This window comes from Pinus tabuliformis, chromosome 4_1, assembly GCF_031772625.1.
Source record: "Pinus tabuliformis cultivar Carrire ecotype Pingquan chromosome 4_1, CPIR1, whole genome shotgun sequence".
NCBI classification, from domain to species: Eukaryota; Viridiplantae; Streptophyta; class Pinopsida; order Pinales; family Pinaceae; genus Pinus; species Pinus tabuliformis.
Genome location: NC_142303.1, coordinates 97,598,131 through 97,616,549, shown reverse-complemented (window position 1 = coordinate 97,616,549; position 18,419 = coordinate 97,598,131). Strand labels below are relative to the sequence as shown.

Here is an 18,419-nt window from a genome sequence, read left to right as displayed (position 1 = left end):
TCCCATAAATATCAGGATGTAAATTGGCCTCTAAAAATCGGATAAAATGTTAAAAATGGCTTTAAATTGAGTCTTTCGATCCCCACAAGTCGTAGTTTGGGAGGTCAGTGACACAGGATGGAATTTGGCAGGTATCTGCCCCAACCTACAATGGGCCAAATTATTTGTTGGTGGTGGTCGAGAAATTAGGTGAGGTCGAGGTTGGGCGACCCCAACCCAACATTTTATCGTGCCAAAGAGAAGGGTCGACCCCGACTTAGGTTGGACATTAGGGGCCGATCCTGTAAATGGAAATGAAAAAGTGAATACCAATGGAAAGGGTCGAATTTCGACTAGTTGTTAGCTTTTTGGCCACGTGGATTCTCCATAGTAGTAATGGAGCCTCCAATCACCTGCCATGTGGACCATTGGCTAGATGCCACATGGAGGGTAAGGTGATGTGGAATGGTTTGTAGGTCCTATCTTTAACAAGGCATAACTCTCAATTTGTAAGTAGGATTGAGGAAAATTTTATATCGCTAGAATCATCTTGACGAGACAAATGTAATGATGGTGTCTAATTGAACATTTGGCACATAACATACATAACTCTTTTTTAAGGTGATATGATTTCACATTGTAGCTCTGAGTGAGGACATGTGAGCTATAAGCTAGTGGAGTCCTTCATGGTGAGGTTCTATGTTACTCAACTTGGGTAGGAATTTAGGTGAAGTTCTTTCTTGGGGAATGATGTAACTGATGGGGCATCAAGTCATGTGGGAAGTATGCTACGTGAGCATTAAGTTTTTCTAGTTAGAGTTTTGATATGAAGGGTGGGTTGAGTTTGGGTTGAGTGTTCACCCAAAGAATGAATTGAGTTTGAGAAATATTTTAACCAAGATCTTGATTGATTAGTGGTATGAGAATAGGAACTAAATTTTGGCCAAAATTTTTTATAAGCATATAAGAAATGTCTAGACAAAGTTTTTGAATGAGAAACTGAGCCCTAGAACCGATTGAATGTCTGAGATTTATAAGGCCAAGTGGGAACAACTGATGTAAAGTTTTTCCCATTCTTGTTGAGTAGAAAGGCTCATTCCACAACCCAATATGAGGGGGATGTGTAAGTTTTTCCATCCATTTTTCAATCGAGTTGACACGTGCCTCTTTAAAATAAAAATAAATTATGCTCTAAATAGAAAAATAAAGTCAGCTATAATAAAAAAAATTATCGATATATCATGGATTTAATTTTTCTTTTTTATTTATTTTTATGGTTCAAATGTTTATTCTGTCCTATATATACTCTATATAGAATTCAAAAATACAATTTAAATAATGAAAATTTACACATTGTATTTGCACTCTAAAGAAGTTTGCATGTGAAGAAATTTGATCCCTCTCTGGTCATGTTAGATCCATATTTAAGATGGATCTATGTTGGTATATAAAAAATTTCCAAGTTTTATGCTTATTTTGAACCACCCACTTATATATTTGTGTCTCTTGCATTATTTTGTATGGACGTGTAATTTTTGTTAATTTGGTTATGTATAAAATTTTGCTAATGATATAACTTAAAAAGAAGTAGGGACGTGTAGTCCAAGTTTACTATAACTAAAGTGGAGATATCCTTGGGATGAAAAATGTTGGTGTTGCACACTTAGAGGTCCACTATGCACCATAAACCTTGTGGGTCCTCCTAGGGCTATGACAAGAATACTTTCAACCTCTTTGAAACTTTTTTTTGACATTTTTTGTTTTGGTTTTTTTGGAATTTTGTAAATGGGTAAAAGTACTTTTTATAGTAAACAATATGCACAACACAATAGTAAGATATAGGGTGGGATATACACCAGTGGATCTCAAATATGAAATAAATGTGATATAGGTTGGGATGTACACCACTAGATCTAAAAAGATACAGCAATGTATATCCCAACCTATATTGCATTTATTGCATTCAGTGTGGGATTCATATTGTTTATCATTTTCAATCGGCTTGGAATGGTTTTGATATCATATGAACATTTTGGAAACTTCTGATTTGAAAATGAGAATTTGGAAGCAGTTCCATTGGCATTTTCTACATATTCAATCATCATATTCACAAAAGAAAATTGTAAAGTTCAACCTATAAAGCATGTTTTGATCTACATGTCATTTAGTGATTAATTTTATAATATTCTTTTATGTGATTTTTTAAAGGATATAATTCGTGGAATATGGTCTTGCAGTAAGGCTTAAAATTTTTCTTCATTAGTTAAGAGCTTCTCTTAATCAAACATAAAGAAATGGATTAATGACCTAAGACCTAGAGGAATTGGGGAGGAGTGGAACTCTAACTCCCTTAAGAATGACTTGTGGGTCATTTCGAGAGGCACGATTTTCCTTGAACTATAGTGATGAGATAACTTCCATTCATGGATATTAGCCAATGATGGTTGTCATCACTATTGGTTGACCATTTCGTTATGATAGGTTCTGGCACCTTTAACATATTATGGAATATAATACTATGGATTTTCCCCTTCCATTGTGCTCAAATTCCCTCCATCTATAATATGAACATAATGTGGACATGTACCATTCGTCTATCATAATTTATAGAATCAATTTCAAATGGGAAGAATTCATTTGCACATTGATCTATGAAAGAGCTTATATCATTCATGGGGAGGCTTGAAGTTAAGTTGACACCAAAGTAGTGATATCTAGGCTATATGTTTTATAACTTATGATTGTAACTTGTTATATAGGTAATACAAGCACAACCATATAGATTAAATGGCTCTGTTGATAGCATCGATCCACAATAAGCATCAAAATAGGTAATTTCATGATACATCTCATCTTATTAAAATTAAAAAAGAAATAAAAAACTAACTAAATTATAACTTTATTATTATTATTATAAAAATAATTTATATATAAGTTAAATATATATAGATTTAAAAAAACATGGAACAAGATTCTTAATCATGGAAATTTTTCTCCACTTTACCATGGAGATTCTTAACTTCTGAATAGGATTTGTTACAATATCTTGGGGCAATACCATGGCTTATCAATACCACATGCAAAAAAAAATCATAACCAGCTCCATATGACACTTGTTCATATGACACATTTCATCAAAATATGTAATTTCATGATACATGTCATCTTACTAAAAGTAAAAAGAAATAAAAAACTAACTAAATTATAAATTTATTATTATTATTATTATTATATAAGTTAAATATATATAGATTTTAGAAAACATGGAACAATATTCTTAATCATGGAAATTTGTCTCCACTTTACCATGGAGATTCTTAACCTCTGAATAGGGTTTGTTACAATATCATGGACCAATACCATGGCTTATCAATACCACATGCAAAAAAAATTATAACGCACACCATATAATACTTGTTCATATGACACATTTTTTGGAATCCCTATTCCAAAATAGACATTAATATGATAATGAGGATGATTAATTTCCATTGTTATCAAATTTTGTCTATTGAACGTTAAAAAGGTAAGGAATTATTTAAATTTATTAAAAAAATTATTTTTATGCTTGAAAAGTGTTAAGAAAAACTTTTCAAATTGTCCATAGTTTTGCTTTGCTACAGGGTTAAGAAGGTTGGTAGTCTAACATATTTTTTGAAATTGAGATTTAATTTAGATGTATGTTGGATATTCTAAAAGGAAGTATTTTTCTTCTTCAATCCTCTTAATGTCACAAATATAACAAATTCTTTCTTCCTAAGATATTTTAGGAACTGTCCAACACATAATTTGACCATAAAACAAGTCAAAATTTATTTTTAACTTAGCAATGTTGTTTTTTTTTTCTTTACATTAGTGAAAGCAAAGAGATAATTTTTATTTTTTAAATTATGGTTAATCAATTCATATTTCAATTTTTTTTAATCCTAAGTTTAAAAAAAATGTAATTTATTTTTCAATTTTAAATTTCTAATTTTCTAATTTACAATCATATATAGAGCCCCAAGGGATAGCTCAAATGGTCGAGTTCCCGTTGCTAAGCACTTTCCGAGTTGGGAGGTCACGGGGTCAAATCTCCTCGACGCCCTCGGGGTTAGGCCTGATATGGCCGACCGGACGTAGCGGCCGACCGGACGTAGCGGCCACTCATTGAGTGCCCGTGAACCACATTTAAAAAAAATAAAATAAAATTTACAATCATATATATATAAATCAAAATTCAAAAACATATATTTAAATATTATTATTTTAAATAAATTATATTATCTATTAAAACACTATAAATAAATATTTTAAAAACTATAAAAATTTTCTAATTTACAACCATATATATAATCAAAATTCATAAACATATATTTAAATATTAATATTTTAAATAAATTATAATATCTATTAAAACACTATAAATAAATATTCTAAAAACTATATAAATCATCTAATTTGAAAATTTTATATATTTATAGATATACCGTACACAGTGGATTATTTGGAAAGTGGATTATCGAAGTTTTTGATTTTATAAGAAAAGCTACAAGGTAAAGCTCATGGAGAGGGGATTTACCCATATGGAAAATCATTAACATACTTGTTTATGATATTGAAATTTATGGAGAAAAGATAGAGTGGTTGTGAGGAAACTTCATAGAAGACTCAAAAGTCAACATGTTATTAGGGTTTGCAAATAGATTGATTCAGAAAATTGGATTTTAGTGGAAGGTATCAATGATGTACTCAAACATATTATATTGAAATGAGATTGTTTCTATGAAAAAGTATTATCCAAGGAACGGAATTTGGAGAGTATTTATATTGATATTGGAAACAACTTCTCCTCAAAAGGAATGGCTCATTATAGCCAATTTCTTCCTTAATTTCTTCCTTTTTAATAGAATTGTAGAAGATTCTTTACTAGAAAGCATTCCAACGTCATGAGTTTTACTTGAGCCATACTCAACAACCCTTAGAAGGATTTAAAACTTTGTTCACAATAACCTTTTTATTAATTCATTTGGTTGTGTTTTTATTCTTTGCGTTATATTAGTTTGGTTGTATTTTTATAAGGATTTAAAACTTTGTTCACAATAACCTTTTTATTAATTCATTTGGTTGTGTTTTTATTCTTTGCGTTATATTAGTTTGGTTGTATTTTTATTTTTTTCCAGATATCTAAGATGATTATAATGTTGAATGTTAGTATTTTTCTTTAATAAAATTATGTTTTTCCCAAATATATATAATAAAAATAAAATAAAAGTAATATATATTATTTTATTTATTAAAATTTATTACATAAAAAACTCAAAAATTTCTTTTTAGATTATTTGTTTATAAAAATAATATAATGAATCAAATATATATTAAAAAGTTAATCTTATTTAATTATCATCATTATTATAAACTCAAATCAAGTATTTTAATAATATAATATTAAGTTTATGAGAAAAAGTTTTTCGGTATAAATCACATGATAATACATTTAAGTGTGATTCATCGCCACGACCAGTTGAAGAATCAGATCAGGCTATAAATTAAATAAATGGCTATATTAAGTCAGACTGGACAAACTGCTATAATTGATCAAGAAACAACTAGATTTAACTATTCAAAATGTTTAACTATAATAATATTATTATGTTAAATTGAATATTATTTTAATATTTATCAAGTGTTATTTTAAGTAAAAGGTTAAACCGATTTTGGGTTAACAAAATTACATTTAGGGAACATTTACCATAATTTTGATTGAAATGTTAACATATAATAACTATTAGTAATTGAAAAGATTTAATATTAACTAAACTAATAATAATTAATGATATATTATTATTATAATAATGTTATAATAATAATCTTCTTATTAATGGCTTGTGTAACTAATTAATATAAATTTAATAGTAAAGCCTATCTAATAGGAATCAGTGTTAATAGATCCAGGGATATTAGTAAGGAATTTAATAATAATTAAAATAATATTAATTATTGTTATATTATTTAAACCACATGAAAAGGGAATATTTATACTAATATTTAACTTTTTACTTAAAATAACACTTGATATAATGATCTACTCTCCCTATTTAATTTGTAGCCATGATGATTCTTCAACTTGTCAACTTGTCCTAACGATGAACCACACTCGTTGGTTGGAAACGCATGGACAAATGTATTATCATGTGATTTACCCCGAATTTTTTTCTCATAATGTCACGATCCTTCCCATGATACATGAAAATAAATTTTTTTAACTTATTATAATCTTTACATATTAACCCTAACATAAACTATATGTCGCACATACTCTGCCATTACACATAGCTATTCGGATTATTAACAATTTTGGAAATATCTCGCTTCCACGACAAACTATACAAATGTTTGATTCATGGCTTACTCGTATGCATTGTTTACACGTATACTCATTTGACAACCGGAATGTGTGCTGACATAACGTTTTGTGACCGGAGTAACATTTCCGGCGATGAGTTGTTGGGTTGCTATTAATTTTATGGGCAGCTGTTTAATGCCCCAGCACAGCTGTCCTGTCTCTCCTGCTCGGCCATGTGAACACGTCGTTCTCCGTATCCTCGTCCCTCACGCCTTTGGTTCCCGCTTCTTTTCAATGGTGTGGATCTATCGATTCAGATCCGAGGGTGGAGATCCGTCTGAGGGTTTTAGGACTCTTATTAAGCACTCTGAGTTTCCTCTCGGCTCATTTGGTTCTGAAACAGCTCCCGGATTCTGTTTGCCTCTTCGCACATCGTTTTCATTCTCACCTCCTCCAGGGTTTCATCTGCAACTCAAGGGTTTCACGCTCGATTCCCCGGAATTATTCCACACAGGTAATGTTTTCTTTTTCACAGTTTAACCCCATAGTTTCGCTATTATGTTATTTTCCCTTACGGGTTTCACTGCTGGTTCTGCATGCGTATTAACAGTTCTTGTTTCTTGGGCGTATGAAGGTAAAGTTATGGCGATGCAACCTTCCAATTCGCAGGTCGACGGGCCTTCGGCATCCCGACCTCCTTCGCTGCGTACCAGGTATGCAAATCGGCTCATAGGTTCCTGGTGCGATGATTGGGGTTTCCCTTTTTTTTGTGCCTGAGATGGCTGTGTGATTTATACATGCTTGATTTTTCACTGGCTTTCAGATTCCTATAATCTGATCGAGGTTACCCAGGACAGGGTCCTTGTGGTTTTGCTTTCGAGGCTACCCATGTGTTTTCGTATTCTCAGATTTTTGTGTTCCCGGCTTACCCTATTGGGTTGTGAGGAACAGTCGGTTCCTTTCGCGCGGGAGGTGCCTTAGCCATTTTCAGCAATTGAATTATCTCGAAGTCAAATTTGTTTTCTATGAATTGTTAATCAGATGTAATTATTTGTGTACAAATAGTAATGACTACTGTTGAACTGGTCGCGGAATATGGACCTCTCTTTTTTTCAAAGGATATTTTATTTACATCTCCGATGAATATATTTTGTTTATACTTCCAGTTCGTCGTCTCCTGGAATAGATACTTGCTCTGTAAATGTTGCTTTATTTCTGGGTTTCCTCGGAAGGTTTAATAGCAAGCTAACTATATTTCAGAGTGCTTGACTCCGATATTCAATGGACTTGCCACTCTGAATCGGTTACACGTTTATAATATTATTCCTGTTATTTGTATGTAATTTCACGGTTTCATGCTACAGCGGGTCCGCCATTGTCTTTTAGAAAGAAAAACTATTGTCTGCTTGCTTCTCGGATTCGACTTATTATTCCTTTTCGAGCTGATAAGGAAATCTGTTCTGTTTCCGGCATATTGATTCTTACTGTTGATATGCATTGATTATAATGGGAGAATTATGGTTATTGCTGAGATTATGGGTTTGGTTAGTTTGAACATTAGATACTCCTGCTGTCGTATCTACTACCGCGGCTACGGTGATTTGTGCGGTTTGCATTTTCGTTGTTTCATTGAATGGAAATACTGTAGAGTCTGGCTCTGGTCCATATTTTTCTTGAACCCTCTCTTAAGATTATTTATATTCTTACGGTTAACAGCTACCTCTGTCTGTGTATTTTTAGTTATATGTAGTTGCTTTACAGTTAATGCAGACTGTCTCGTTTGTTATAGTCTCATATGGCCTTCTAAACTCTTTAATGTATGTTCACACCGTAATGTTAAGGTGTTTAGTTTCAGCGGGTTTTCTCACTTCAGTTCTGGTAACCCCAGCTTGAAGCCTATTATAGCTTGAGGCATGTTATTCTTCTCCCCTCTAATGATGAATAAGCTCAAGTCGTTTAAAGATAACTTAATCATTTTCTTTATGTTTGTAAATACATTAACTGCTCGGAAATCTATACAGTACAATTTGACCTCCGTCTTATTGTTTGTTTTTTTTTTCTTTTCTTGAAGCTACCAATAACATATCAACATCAGGTTTTTTTTCCCTCAACAGTCATCTATTAATATTTCGGTAATATTTGCCTGAGCCAGGTATATTACAGCAAGCATAATAATGATATAAGATTGTATAATTTTAATTGGTTTTCACAGCCAAACTACTGTAATTTTAGCTAACAGTATTATCTACAATCACTGTTGAAATAATTTCCTCAGAGGCTGTTACATACCTGGTCCGCCAGATTTGTAATTATGCTTCAGAAGTTCACCTGTAATCCTTGTTTGCTCTTGTCCACCCAACCATGAGATCCATCGCCAAGACTGGAATCTCCCCCCGAGCTATCTTGCAGGCCTAAAGCCCTCAACAAGATACATGCAACTTGTGCCTGGTTATCTGGTCCTCACCAGACTTAACCAGCTTTCTTTTTTTTTTCTTCTTCTTCTGTCTGTCCCTACAGCACAGAATTTTTGTCTCTACCCCCCCCCCCCCTTTTCCCCTGGAGGCCTCTCCAGTTAGGGAGGGTAGTTTCATGCAGTTTTCATAACTGATTTCCTCTTCCAATCTTCCTTTCAGAGGTTGCCAGCATTTCAAGAAGTATATATTCCTTTTCAATATGATTAGAGTTTTAAAAACAGTCTTTCAATTCTATCTTTTACTACAGTAAAATTCCAATGATTTCCTCTTCCAATCTTCCTTTCAGAGGTTTCCAGCATTTCAAGAAGTATATATTCCTTTTCAATATATATTTAATTCACAATAAAATAATATGATTAGAGTTTTAAAAACAGTCTTTCAATTCTATCTTTTACTACAGTAAAATTCCAATATTTACATTTTCCGGGGTCATCACACATAAACTTGATATGGATCATAGAAGCCTCAATTCAACAATATAGTATTATTAAAAAATATGTTTGATTACTTGTTTTTAACTAATTTAAATGGTTATTCTTATTTTTGTTTTAATAAGATTTTTTTATTACATATAAAATAAAGTAAAGTATAAAGCATTTTATGTTTTATTTTAAATGAAATTTAATTTGATAAATTATAAAATTATAATAAAGATTTGAAATATAAAGATATTAAGTTGAGGATTTTAAGCTTAAATTTATTCAATAAAATAAAAATAACATAATATGATTTATAATAAATATTATATTATTATATCTATAAAATTAAAATAGATTAAAAAAAATATACTATAAAAATTTAATTAATTATTTTTCAATAGGTTAAAATAAAAATATATTATTAAAATTATAATAAGTATTTGCAATTTTTATTATTAATTAATATATTAACTATGAAGATATATTATTTTAAAATTTATTTATTTTTATCATAATTTAGTGAGTCTAATTTAATCACAATTCAATTTAAATAAATTAGTAAATATGTAAATTTAAAAACACTATACTTAAAAATTTTCATTATTTTTTCTATATTATAATTGAATAAATTTACCAACCAAAACAAGGTCGTACCCTAAAATATCAATGAGTATCTACACTGAAGCACAACACACCTATCTATATATATATATATATATATATATATATATATATATATATATATATATATATATATATATATATATATATATATATCATTTTTTTTATGATAAAAAACCTTTAGCAATAAAGATCAATCTAAAGATAAAATTAGCGCTCTGCATAATCTTAAATAATGTCTGCATAATCTTAAATAATGTAAATATTCAAAATAAACATACCTAAAAACATTCCATCTAAAATATATATATATCATCCCTTCTATGATTAAAAAGCCTTTATCAGTAAAGATCGAGCAAAAAATAAAATTGGCACTCTGCATTATCTTAAATAATGTAAATAATTTCAAAATAACTTGAAAATAAACATACCTAAAAACATTACATTTAAAAAAATACATATCATTTTTTTTGATGATAAAAAACCTTTAGCAATAAAGATCAAGCAAAAAATAAAATTTGCACTCTGCATAATCTTAAATAATGTAATTAATTTCAAAATAAACATATCTAAAAACATTCCATTTAAAAAAATATATTATTCCCTTTTATGATTTAAAAAAAATATATTATTCCCTTTTATGATAAAAACCCTTTAGCAATAAGGATCCAGCAAAATATAAAATTGGCACTTTGGATAATGTTAAATAATGTAAACTTCAGTAAATTTAAGAGAAATATAACTTTAAATTTAAAGTTTTAAATTTAAACCGATAACATTTAATGATAACTTTAAATTTAAAGTGATAACATTTGAAGTGTAAATTTACCTCAGCGTTGACCTCGACCTTCATGTGAGCAATTGAAACCAGATGAAAATGTGTAAAATATAATTTTATAAACCTATAAAATGATAATGTTAAAGTGATAACATCTTTATCCTAATGGAATGTAAATGTAAATTCACCTCACTGCTCTTCATCTTGATGTTGATGTCAGCAGATCATGATGTGCACAACATACATTTATGAATCTGATGGCCCAAACTTCGGAAGATTCACGTCACTGAACGGAGTTAGGGTCTTAAGACTTCATGGTACTCATCGACTTATTCACAAAGGTATTGTGTGGAGCCCGGGGCAAATCTAGAAACGGGTTTAAGAGAATCAAAGATAGAAAGCTATAAAGTAATCTCAATTGAAGAAGAACTTACCGTGGAAGACAGTAAAGGATTTTGAGGTGTGGCCGAGGAATTGAAGGGCAACGGAGGATTGGCGACGTCATCTCCATTAACTTCTAACATTTGCACAACCCTCATCATGCAAGGACGATCTGCAGACTTATATTGAATGCACCACAATCCAGCTTTTGTGAGTCTTCTCGCCTTCTCCTCATCCGCACAGTCCATTTCTCCTCCTCTCAATCTCATCCCCAACTCACCACTCTCAATTAGCTTGAAAGCCCACACAGGAAAGTATAATTGACTAGACCGGCTCACCTGCACATCAATATTCTTTCTGCCTCCAACAATCTCAAGCAGCAGCATTCCGAAACTATAGACATCTGATTTATCTGTAACAGGACCGGCATCACTATGGCACAACTCCGGCGCAACATATCCCGGGGTCCCTCTCCAGGCTGTCATAGAAACATGATCTTCTCCCTTTCCACAAAGTTTTGCCAGACCAAAATCAGCAATTTTAGGGGTGAAGTCGGCGTCCAGCAAAATATTGTGAGGTTTGATATCGAAGTGTATGATGCGGTTGTCACAATCGTGGTGTAAATATGCAATTCCACGGGCCGCACCCAAAGCAATTGAATGCAATTGTTCCCACCTTGGGACTTGCCCCTCCTCTTTCTGGGCAAACAAAAATTTATCGAGCGATCCATTAGGCATGTATTCATATACGAGTGCGCTTATAGGAATTTCAAAACAGTACCCCAACAGACGAACCAGATTGACGTGATGGACCCGTCCAATGGTAGCAACCTCATTCATGAATTGGGTCTCGGTATGCCTGTGCCTATCAAGAAGCTTTACAGCCACTGGAGCGCCGTTCCGAAGCATTCCTTTATACACCACACCAAACCCTCCTTCTCCCAACTTTTCAGCAAAGTTGTTTGTGATGTTCTTGAGGTGAGAGTGTGAATATCTGGTTGGCATTGGCATTTCATAAGCATTTTCCTTTAGGAATTTCTCCACCCTTGAACTAGAGGTACCAGGAGTAGGTCTTCTCGTCTTGGCATAAAACATTAAGAACAACACTGCTATTGTTGCCAACGAAACTCCTCCAGTGATGCAACCTGCAGTGTAATACAGAGATCGATATGAATGTGATGTTGATTAACAGTGGAAATTACAAGATACAAGTTCACAATGATTTTCAATTGGAAGAAATCATAGCTACCTATTATAATGGCGAGCCTATTTTTATGACCTGCAACGTGGCCATAACAACTCTTATGAGTTAGGCAACGATCCATAATTTCTGCAAAGGGGAGGAATACTTGACAATATAGGGAAAAACATGCATATATGTCCATGGGTTCAAGAGTGCAGAATGGAGGGAACATTTAAAACATTTTTATAGATGGTGATAAGTTAAGCAATGGGTCTCGTAATCGAATTGGGAGAAGGGGTTCCGGAAAAGTACCAATGCTATTGGTGGGGCATATCTCTGTATGCGAGGTGCCATCGGGACAATAGCAAAGAAAACTAGTTGGTTCTGAAATGTTATAACCACAACTCCCGCCACTGGTCTTACAGGCGCCACAGCTTCGGTTTCTCTTCGTGTCGGCATGCCATGTTATTTCAAAACCTGCTGAGAGGCGTGTTCTCAGATCCTGATTCCGTTGGAATGAGAAGTTGTTACTAACTGGCAGTTGAATGTTGCTTTGGCAGAATCGTCTCCCAGATTCTGGATTGGGAATGACGTACCAATCAGCGCCACATAAACGGCGCTTATGCCCTTTAATACTTTCATTGCAATGCCCCCAAAGCGTGAGATTGGTGTATCCATGGGCTATACGAAATTGAGAGTCGGGCCACCAAAATTGAGAGTAGTTACCTAAAGGATTGCAACTACCCCCCGGCATACTTTTCCATAGATTGTAGTTAACAATTGTCATGCTATTATTGTGAAGGGTACTACTATCCAAGACTGTCGGCTGCAAGATGACATACTCGTCTCCATTGAGTAAAAGCAAAGGATTGCTATCCAAACTACAGTTTAGCTGAAACTTAGGATCACCACAGCCGCTGTTAATTTTCCCAATAGGGTAGCAGAATTCAAAGCTCCCACATGTACCCCAATAACAATCTTCGTAGCCACTGCCTGTACACGATGTTGTGAAGCAGAGGAGGAGAAGAAGAAAGCAAAGTTGATAGACAGTGAGATGACGATGGAGTACCATGATGCTATGCTTTGCTCTGCTCTTGGGCATGAGAAACCTAGTAGCAGGGTGTTCCTCGAAGAAAAGAAGAAAATGGCATTGGAATACCATGATGCTATGCTCTGCTCTTGGGCATGAGAAACCTAGTAGCAGGGCGTTCCTCGAAGAAAAGAAGAATATGACATTGGAGTGAGTGGGGTTGGAATTGGAGTGCAGAAGACGGCATAGTCAACAGGACGATTAGACTTTGGAATGAATGACATGGAATTGCTGTGCAGAAGACGGCATAATCAACGTGCGCATTAGACTTTGGTTGACTGATTTTTAATTCCACGAAACAGTGGGGTGGTTTCCCCATCTGTCGCGCGATTTGCTATATCTTTTCAAGAAAAGACATTAGACCCTCACACCATAGTGACCTAATTCGGTCGAATTGACCACAAAAAACGAACGAAAATTCGGGTGTTTGATTCGGTTCGGCGATTAATACGCTTCTTCGAAGTACGATTCAGACATTCACTTCACGCATCGCATCAATGCAGGGTGGGTAGGCTAAATTCAGTTCATCGTTAAATTTTTGGTGGATGACAAGGAAACCTAAGATGTACATTTTCTATTTTTCATTCTCAGTATTGCCCGGCTGGATTTAGAAAGCCGAGAAAATCGCAAAAAAAAAATTATTACCTTGGAGTTTGAATTTACAAAGTACTGGATCCTCGGCGGCAGATTAGAAAGCCGAGAAAATCGCGAAAGAAAATTATTACCTTAAGTTTGAATTTATGAACTAAGGTTTAGAAATTATTGATTCTATCAGCACTAACTTCACTTAATTTTCGAGGTTCAGAAGTATTCATTTACAGAGTACCAAGGCCCAATAAACTAGCAAGAGGGGCCCCCTGAGCAGAGATGGAATTTGACAGGCAAGTTACTTGTCATGGGTGGTGGGTGGTGATTTGATTATAAGTCAAAAGTTTTTATAAATTATTAACATTTTATATTAATAAATTGTTAATATTTTTTTATTAATATTTTATATTAATAAAAGTTTTTGCATTTAATACAATAGATTTTTGCTAGTCCCGAGTAATAGTAAATTTGGTTCCATTAAATTAATATATATTGAAATTTTAATCATTGATAATAAAAATAACAATGACTAAATTTATTTAGTCCTTACATTTAATAATATTATCCATACATCTATTAAATTCATATTAATAATATAAATTTAACATATTTTAATATATGTTAAATATAAATATTTCCTTTTTATCTTGAATAATCTGATGGCGTCTAGTATATATAATATAAATTATTTTAATCTTTAATTAACACTAATACTATAACATTGTTATAATAATAATATATTGATGATGATGATGATGGTTTACGTCCGCTGAGACCAAACAATGATCTATCAGACCTAAATAAACAGATTATTTATTTTGATTTAAGATTTTATTTCTATGCTCAAGTATTTTGGAGAGAAGCCTCCCGAGCTCACTAGAATTTTGACATTGTAAAAGGCTAGGAAGGTCAGTATTGTAACAAAGATTGTAAAACTGAGATCTAATGTGGTTGTACGCAGGGCACTCTAAGAGGAAGTGGTTTTCATCCTCGATGTTCTTACTCTCACATATATGGCAGATCCTTTCCATCCATGGCGTTTTAGTAACTGCCCAACGACCTATTTCACTATGGAGCTCATGAGAATTCATTCTAATCTTTGCTATATTAATTTTCTTCTTTGAGCTAGTTAAAATAGAGAGATACTTTTGATCTTCTAGGGTGGGGTTGATGACCTTCTCATAATAACTTAATTTTCTTTTAGTCGCTAAATCTTTCTCACACTACAACTTTTCTTTGAACTTAGAAGTAACAATATCTTTAATGTTATTTATGTTTTGCAATGCATCATTCTTGTTGATCTCCCAGTAGTTTAACCAGGCCCTTGTATCTTTATGCCACCCTCGATTGAGCCTTAGGTGGTTTTGGCTGGAATTTAAAGCTAGCTTAGGAAGTCTATGATCGTCTATGTTATTGAGTTTGTGCTTGTACAATAGAAACCTAAGCATAGCCATGCTCTTAATAGGGGAAAGACCTGCTTCTATAAGAAGAATAGGATAGGGCGTATTACCTTTAATTTTTAGGTTATAAGTTATAAAACGCTTCTGGATTTGCTCAATCTTTCTCAATGATTCTCTGGAGATGCTGCAACCCCAAACCTCACAGCCATATAAGATAATAGTAGTGACTAAAGTTTCAAAGAGGAACTTCTTTTTATCCCACATTACAAGGTTTGCTGTTTTACAATTATTTTCAAGACCAAAATAGGCTTTCCACCCCCCATTAATCCTTTTCTCAATGCTGTGGTTCTAGTTGAGCTTGTGATGGATATCAATTCCTAGGTACTTGTAAGAATACACTTCCTCCAAGTTATTATTGTCATACATAAAATTAGCGTAAGTGTCCTTCTTGGATTTGATAATCATAACTTTTGTTTTGTCAGTGTTAACAGTCATACCCATGGTAGAGCAGAAATCCTTAAGAAGCTTGAGTTGCTTATCAAGATTAGATGGGCACCTTGCCAATAGAACAATATCGTCAGCATAGAGAAGAAGGATAACGACTATCCCAGCTAAGATCGTGCCATCACATCCTGCTTCCTCTAAATAGCCTTCGAGCTTATCGATGTAAATGCCAAATAGGGTCGGGGAGAGGGGACAACCTTGTTTAACTCCGATGTTACACTTAATATCTTTCGACCACCCATCATTACTCTTTAGCTTGGCAATTACATTCTCATATAACCTTATAGCAGCAGCTCTCAACTCAAGAGGAACCTTTAGCTCTGCTAACCTATTCCAAAGGTTGTATCTAGGAACCGTATTGAAAGCCTTTCTAAAGTCCACAAAGCAACATAATAAATTGGATTTATCATTACGACATTCCTCCGCAATGATCCTAAGTGTAACAAGATGGTCTGTTGTTGAGTGATGCCTTCTGAAACCTGCTTGGCCTTTAGCCCGCTTACCTTCACTTTCAAGCCATATGCTTAACTTCTTTTCCAGAATACTACCATATAACTTGACTAAGAGAGGGCTGATCATAATTGTCTGATAATTAGAGGGGTTATTTGTATCCCCACTTTTAAAAATAGGGATAATGAGGCTCTCAGTCCAAGGTTTAGGGAACCCTTGCTTGAATGCTTGATTGAAAATCTTGTCGATGTGGGGGATGAGGACAGGACCTCCAATTTTTAAGATTTCTGCCTGGTAACCTTAAATGTCCTTAGCTTTCCCATTAGCGAGGCGATTAACCCCAAACTTAATGTCTTCTTACGAGAAAAATTCTTTTGTTGTGAGCAGGGTTTCCAAACTATCCATGACATTTGGAGATTCATAAAGCTTTTTAAGATAAGAATTCCAGTCGTGAAGAACAATTTTATTATTATCCTTAGTCTTCCTAGTCAGAATCTGCCTCCAGAACTTCTTAGGAACTACCTTAGAGAGGTGTAAGAGATTCTCTTGTTTTTTACGAATGTACTGCCTCTTTTTCCTTTTAGTTAGGGCTTTGTATATTTTTATCTTGTCCATTTTAAGAGAATCATCAACAGCTTCTTTAATTGCTCTCCTCGCACTTTTACAATCTTTGTCATACCATGGATTGGTTTTGTTATTTCTTTTATTATTTGAAACTTCAATTGAGAACTTGTTAATAGAAACTTCAATTACTAATTATTATTTATTATTAAACCCTCTCGATTACTAACTATTATTTCTAGCAATTTTAATATATTATTTCTAGCAATTTTTAATATTAATATTAACTCAAACATTGTTAAATTTTCACTTAAATAACATAGGTTAAATATTAAAATAATATTTTAGCATCATAAAATTATATAATTAAAATTGATTAGTCATATCTAGCCGTTTATCTAGTCTGACGTAACATAGCGGTTTTTTTCAATATAGCCGTTTTTAGTCAAACCTAGCCATTCGGTGATCTTCTAACCCTATTTAATATATAGCCTTGATATGGTTCTTCAACTTGTCCTGACGATGAGCCACACTCATTGGTTCGCAATGGGTCGACAAATGTTCTATCATGTGATTTACACCAAAAAGATTTTTCTCATAAACTTAATATAGACCACAGAAACCTCAATTCAACAATTAAAAAATTTACCTTTTCTACAAATTATTAATATTTTATATTAAAAATTTGTCAAATTTTTTAACAAAATTATTAACCTTAATATTAAAATTGCTCCAACTATCAAATTTGACAAGTACTTAAAGATATGAAATTCCGACGTATCGAATCCGCATAAAATCTACCGATAGAAAGTTCACTCAAACGATAATAGCTCTGGAGTAATCTTAAATACCTTGAATAATTTTTAATGGAATTGAAACATGGTCAGGAATGGAACACAACATCTGCGGGGACTAAATCCCTTATCTAACTCTTAGATAATATTTTTGGAACTAAAAATAAATGTTACTTACTTTTTTTTAGATTACATACTTTTTTTAAGATTATTTTATTAATGTATTTAAAATAAAATCAATACATTGATTTTTTTTTTTTCTAAGCAACACTACCTACTTTTGTATTAATATTTACAGCTGAAACTTTACATTCGAGATTTCTTGCTGCCCATGTCCGTGTGTGGCTCCATGGGCAGCTGTGACATAGTCCAAAAACCCATTACATCTCTGTAAAACCCACCAACAAAAGGTGCCTAAACATCTCTGTAAAAACCACCAACAAAAAGTCCCTAAACATCTCTGTGAAACCCACGCAGGGGCAGAGTTTGCCAATTGGATACAGGGCATGTGGTTATGGCCCAAAACAAAAAAGCTACTATCCGTAACGGAAGAGAAAACAAGTGACAGCGGTAGACACATAAGACCCAGAAACATCATTGAACAGAAAACACTAGAAAGACACAAGACAACAGGAGAGATAACAGAACCGACCACGATCCCACACGCGTCTAGGCAGAATGCGGGAGAGCCACCTGGGCCTAGTCCTCGGTCGCGTCTTCCTCCGGCTCGTCCTCTGGCTCAGCCTCACGAATCCAAGCCCAACCATGTCCTTCTGGTAAGCCGTCCATGAAGGCTGGCAATTCAGGTTCGCGCAAATGGCTGGATGGGTGGTCGTGCTCCCGCGGTGCAGTGCCCCTTGAGCTTGAAGCCTC

The 18,419-nt window shown here is 33.4% G+C and overlaps 2 protein-coding genes and 1 pseudogene across 3 annotated transcripts; 1 reads left to right on the top strand and 2 right to left on the bottom strand.

Annotated features, from left to right (window-relative positions):
• Positions 1-6,556: 6,556 nt before the first annotated feature.
• LOC149174400 (uncharacterized) lies at positions 6,557-7,491 on the top strand. 2 transcript variants are annotated; one of them, XM_089422589.1, is made up of 3 exons: positions 6,557-6,818; positions 6,939-7,017; positions 7,128-7,491. In XM_089422589.1, exons 1-3 carry the CDS (start codon positions 6,599-6,601, stop codon positions 7,135-7,137), a joined length of 309 nt encoding a protein of 102 aa, XP_089278715.1. In that variant the 5' UTR covers positions 6,557-6,598; the 3' UTR covers positions 7,138-7,491. The 2 variants fall into 2 exon arrangements, with proteins under 2 accessions (XP_089278715.1, XP_089278714.1); XM_089422588.1 differs by having other exon boundaries at positions 6,561-6,818; positions 6,939-7,491.
• A 3,506-nt stretch (positions 7,492-10,997) lies between these two features.
• LOC149174399 (rust resistance kinase Lr10 pseudogene) lies at positions 10,998-12,071 on the bottom strand (annotated as a pseudogene).
• Positions 12,072-12,391: 320 nt separating this feature from the next.
• Positions 12,392-13,231, bottom strand: LOC149174398 (LEAF RUST 10 DISEASE-RESISTANCE LOCUS RECEPTOR-LIKE PROTEIN KINASE-like 1.2). The gene has a single exon (XM_089420843.1). It carries the CDS (start codon positions 13,229-13,231, stop codon positions 12,392-12,394), a length of 840 nt encoding a protein of 279 aa, XP_089276969.1.
• Positions 13,232-18,419: the final 5,188 nt, after the last annotated feature.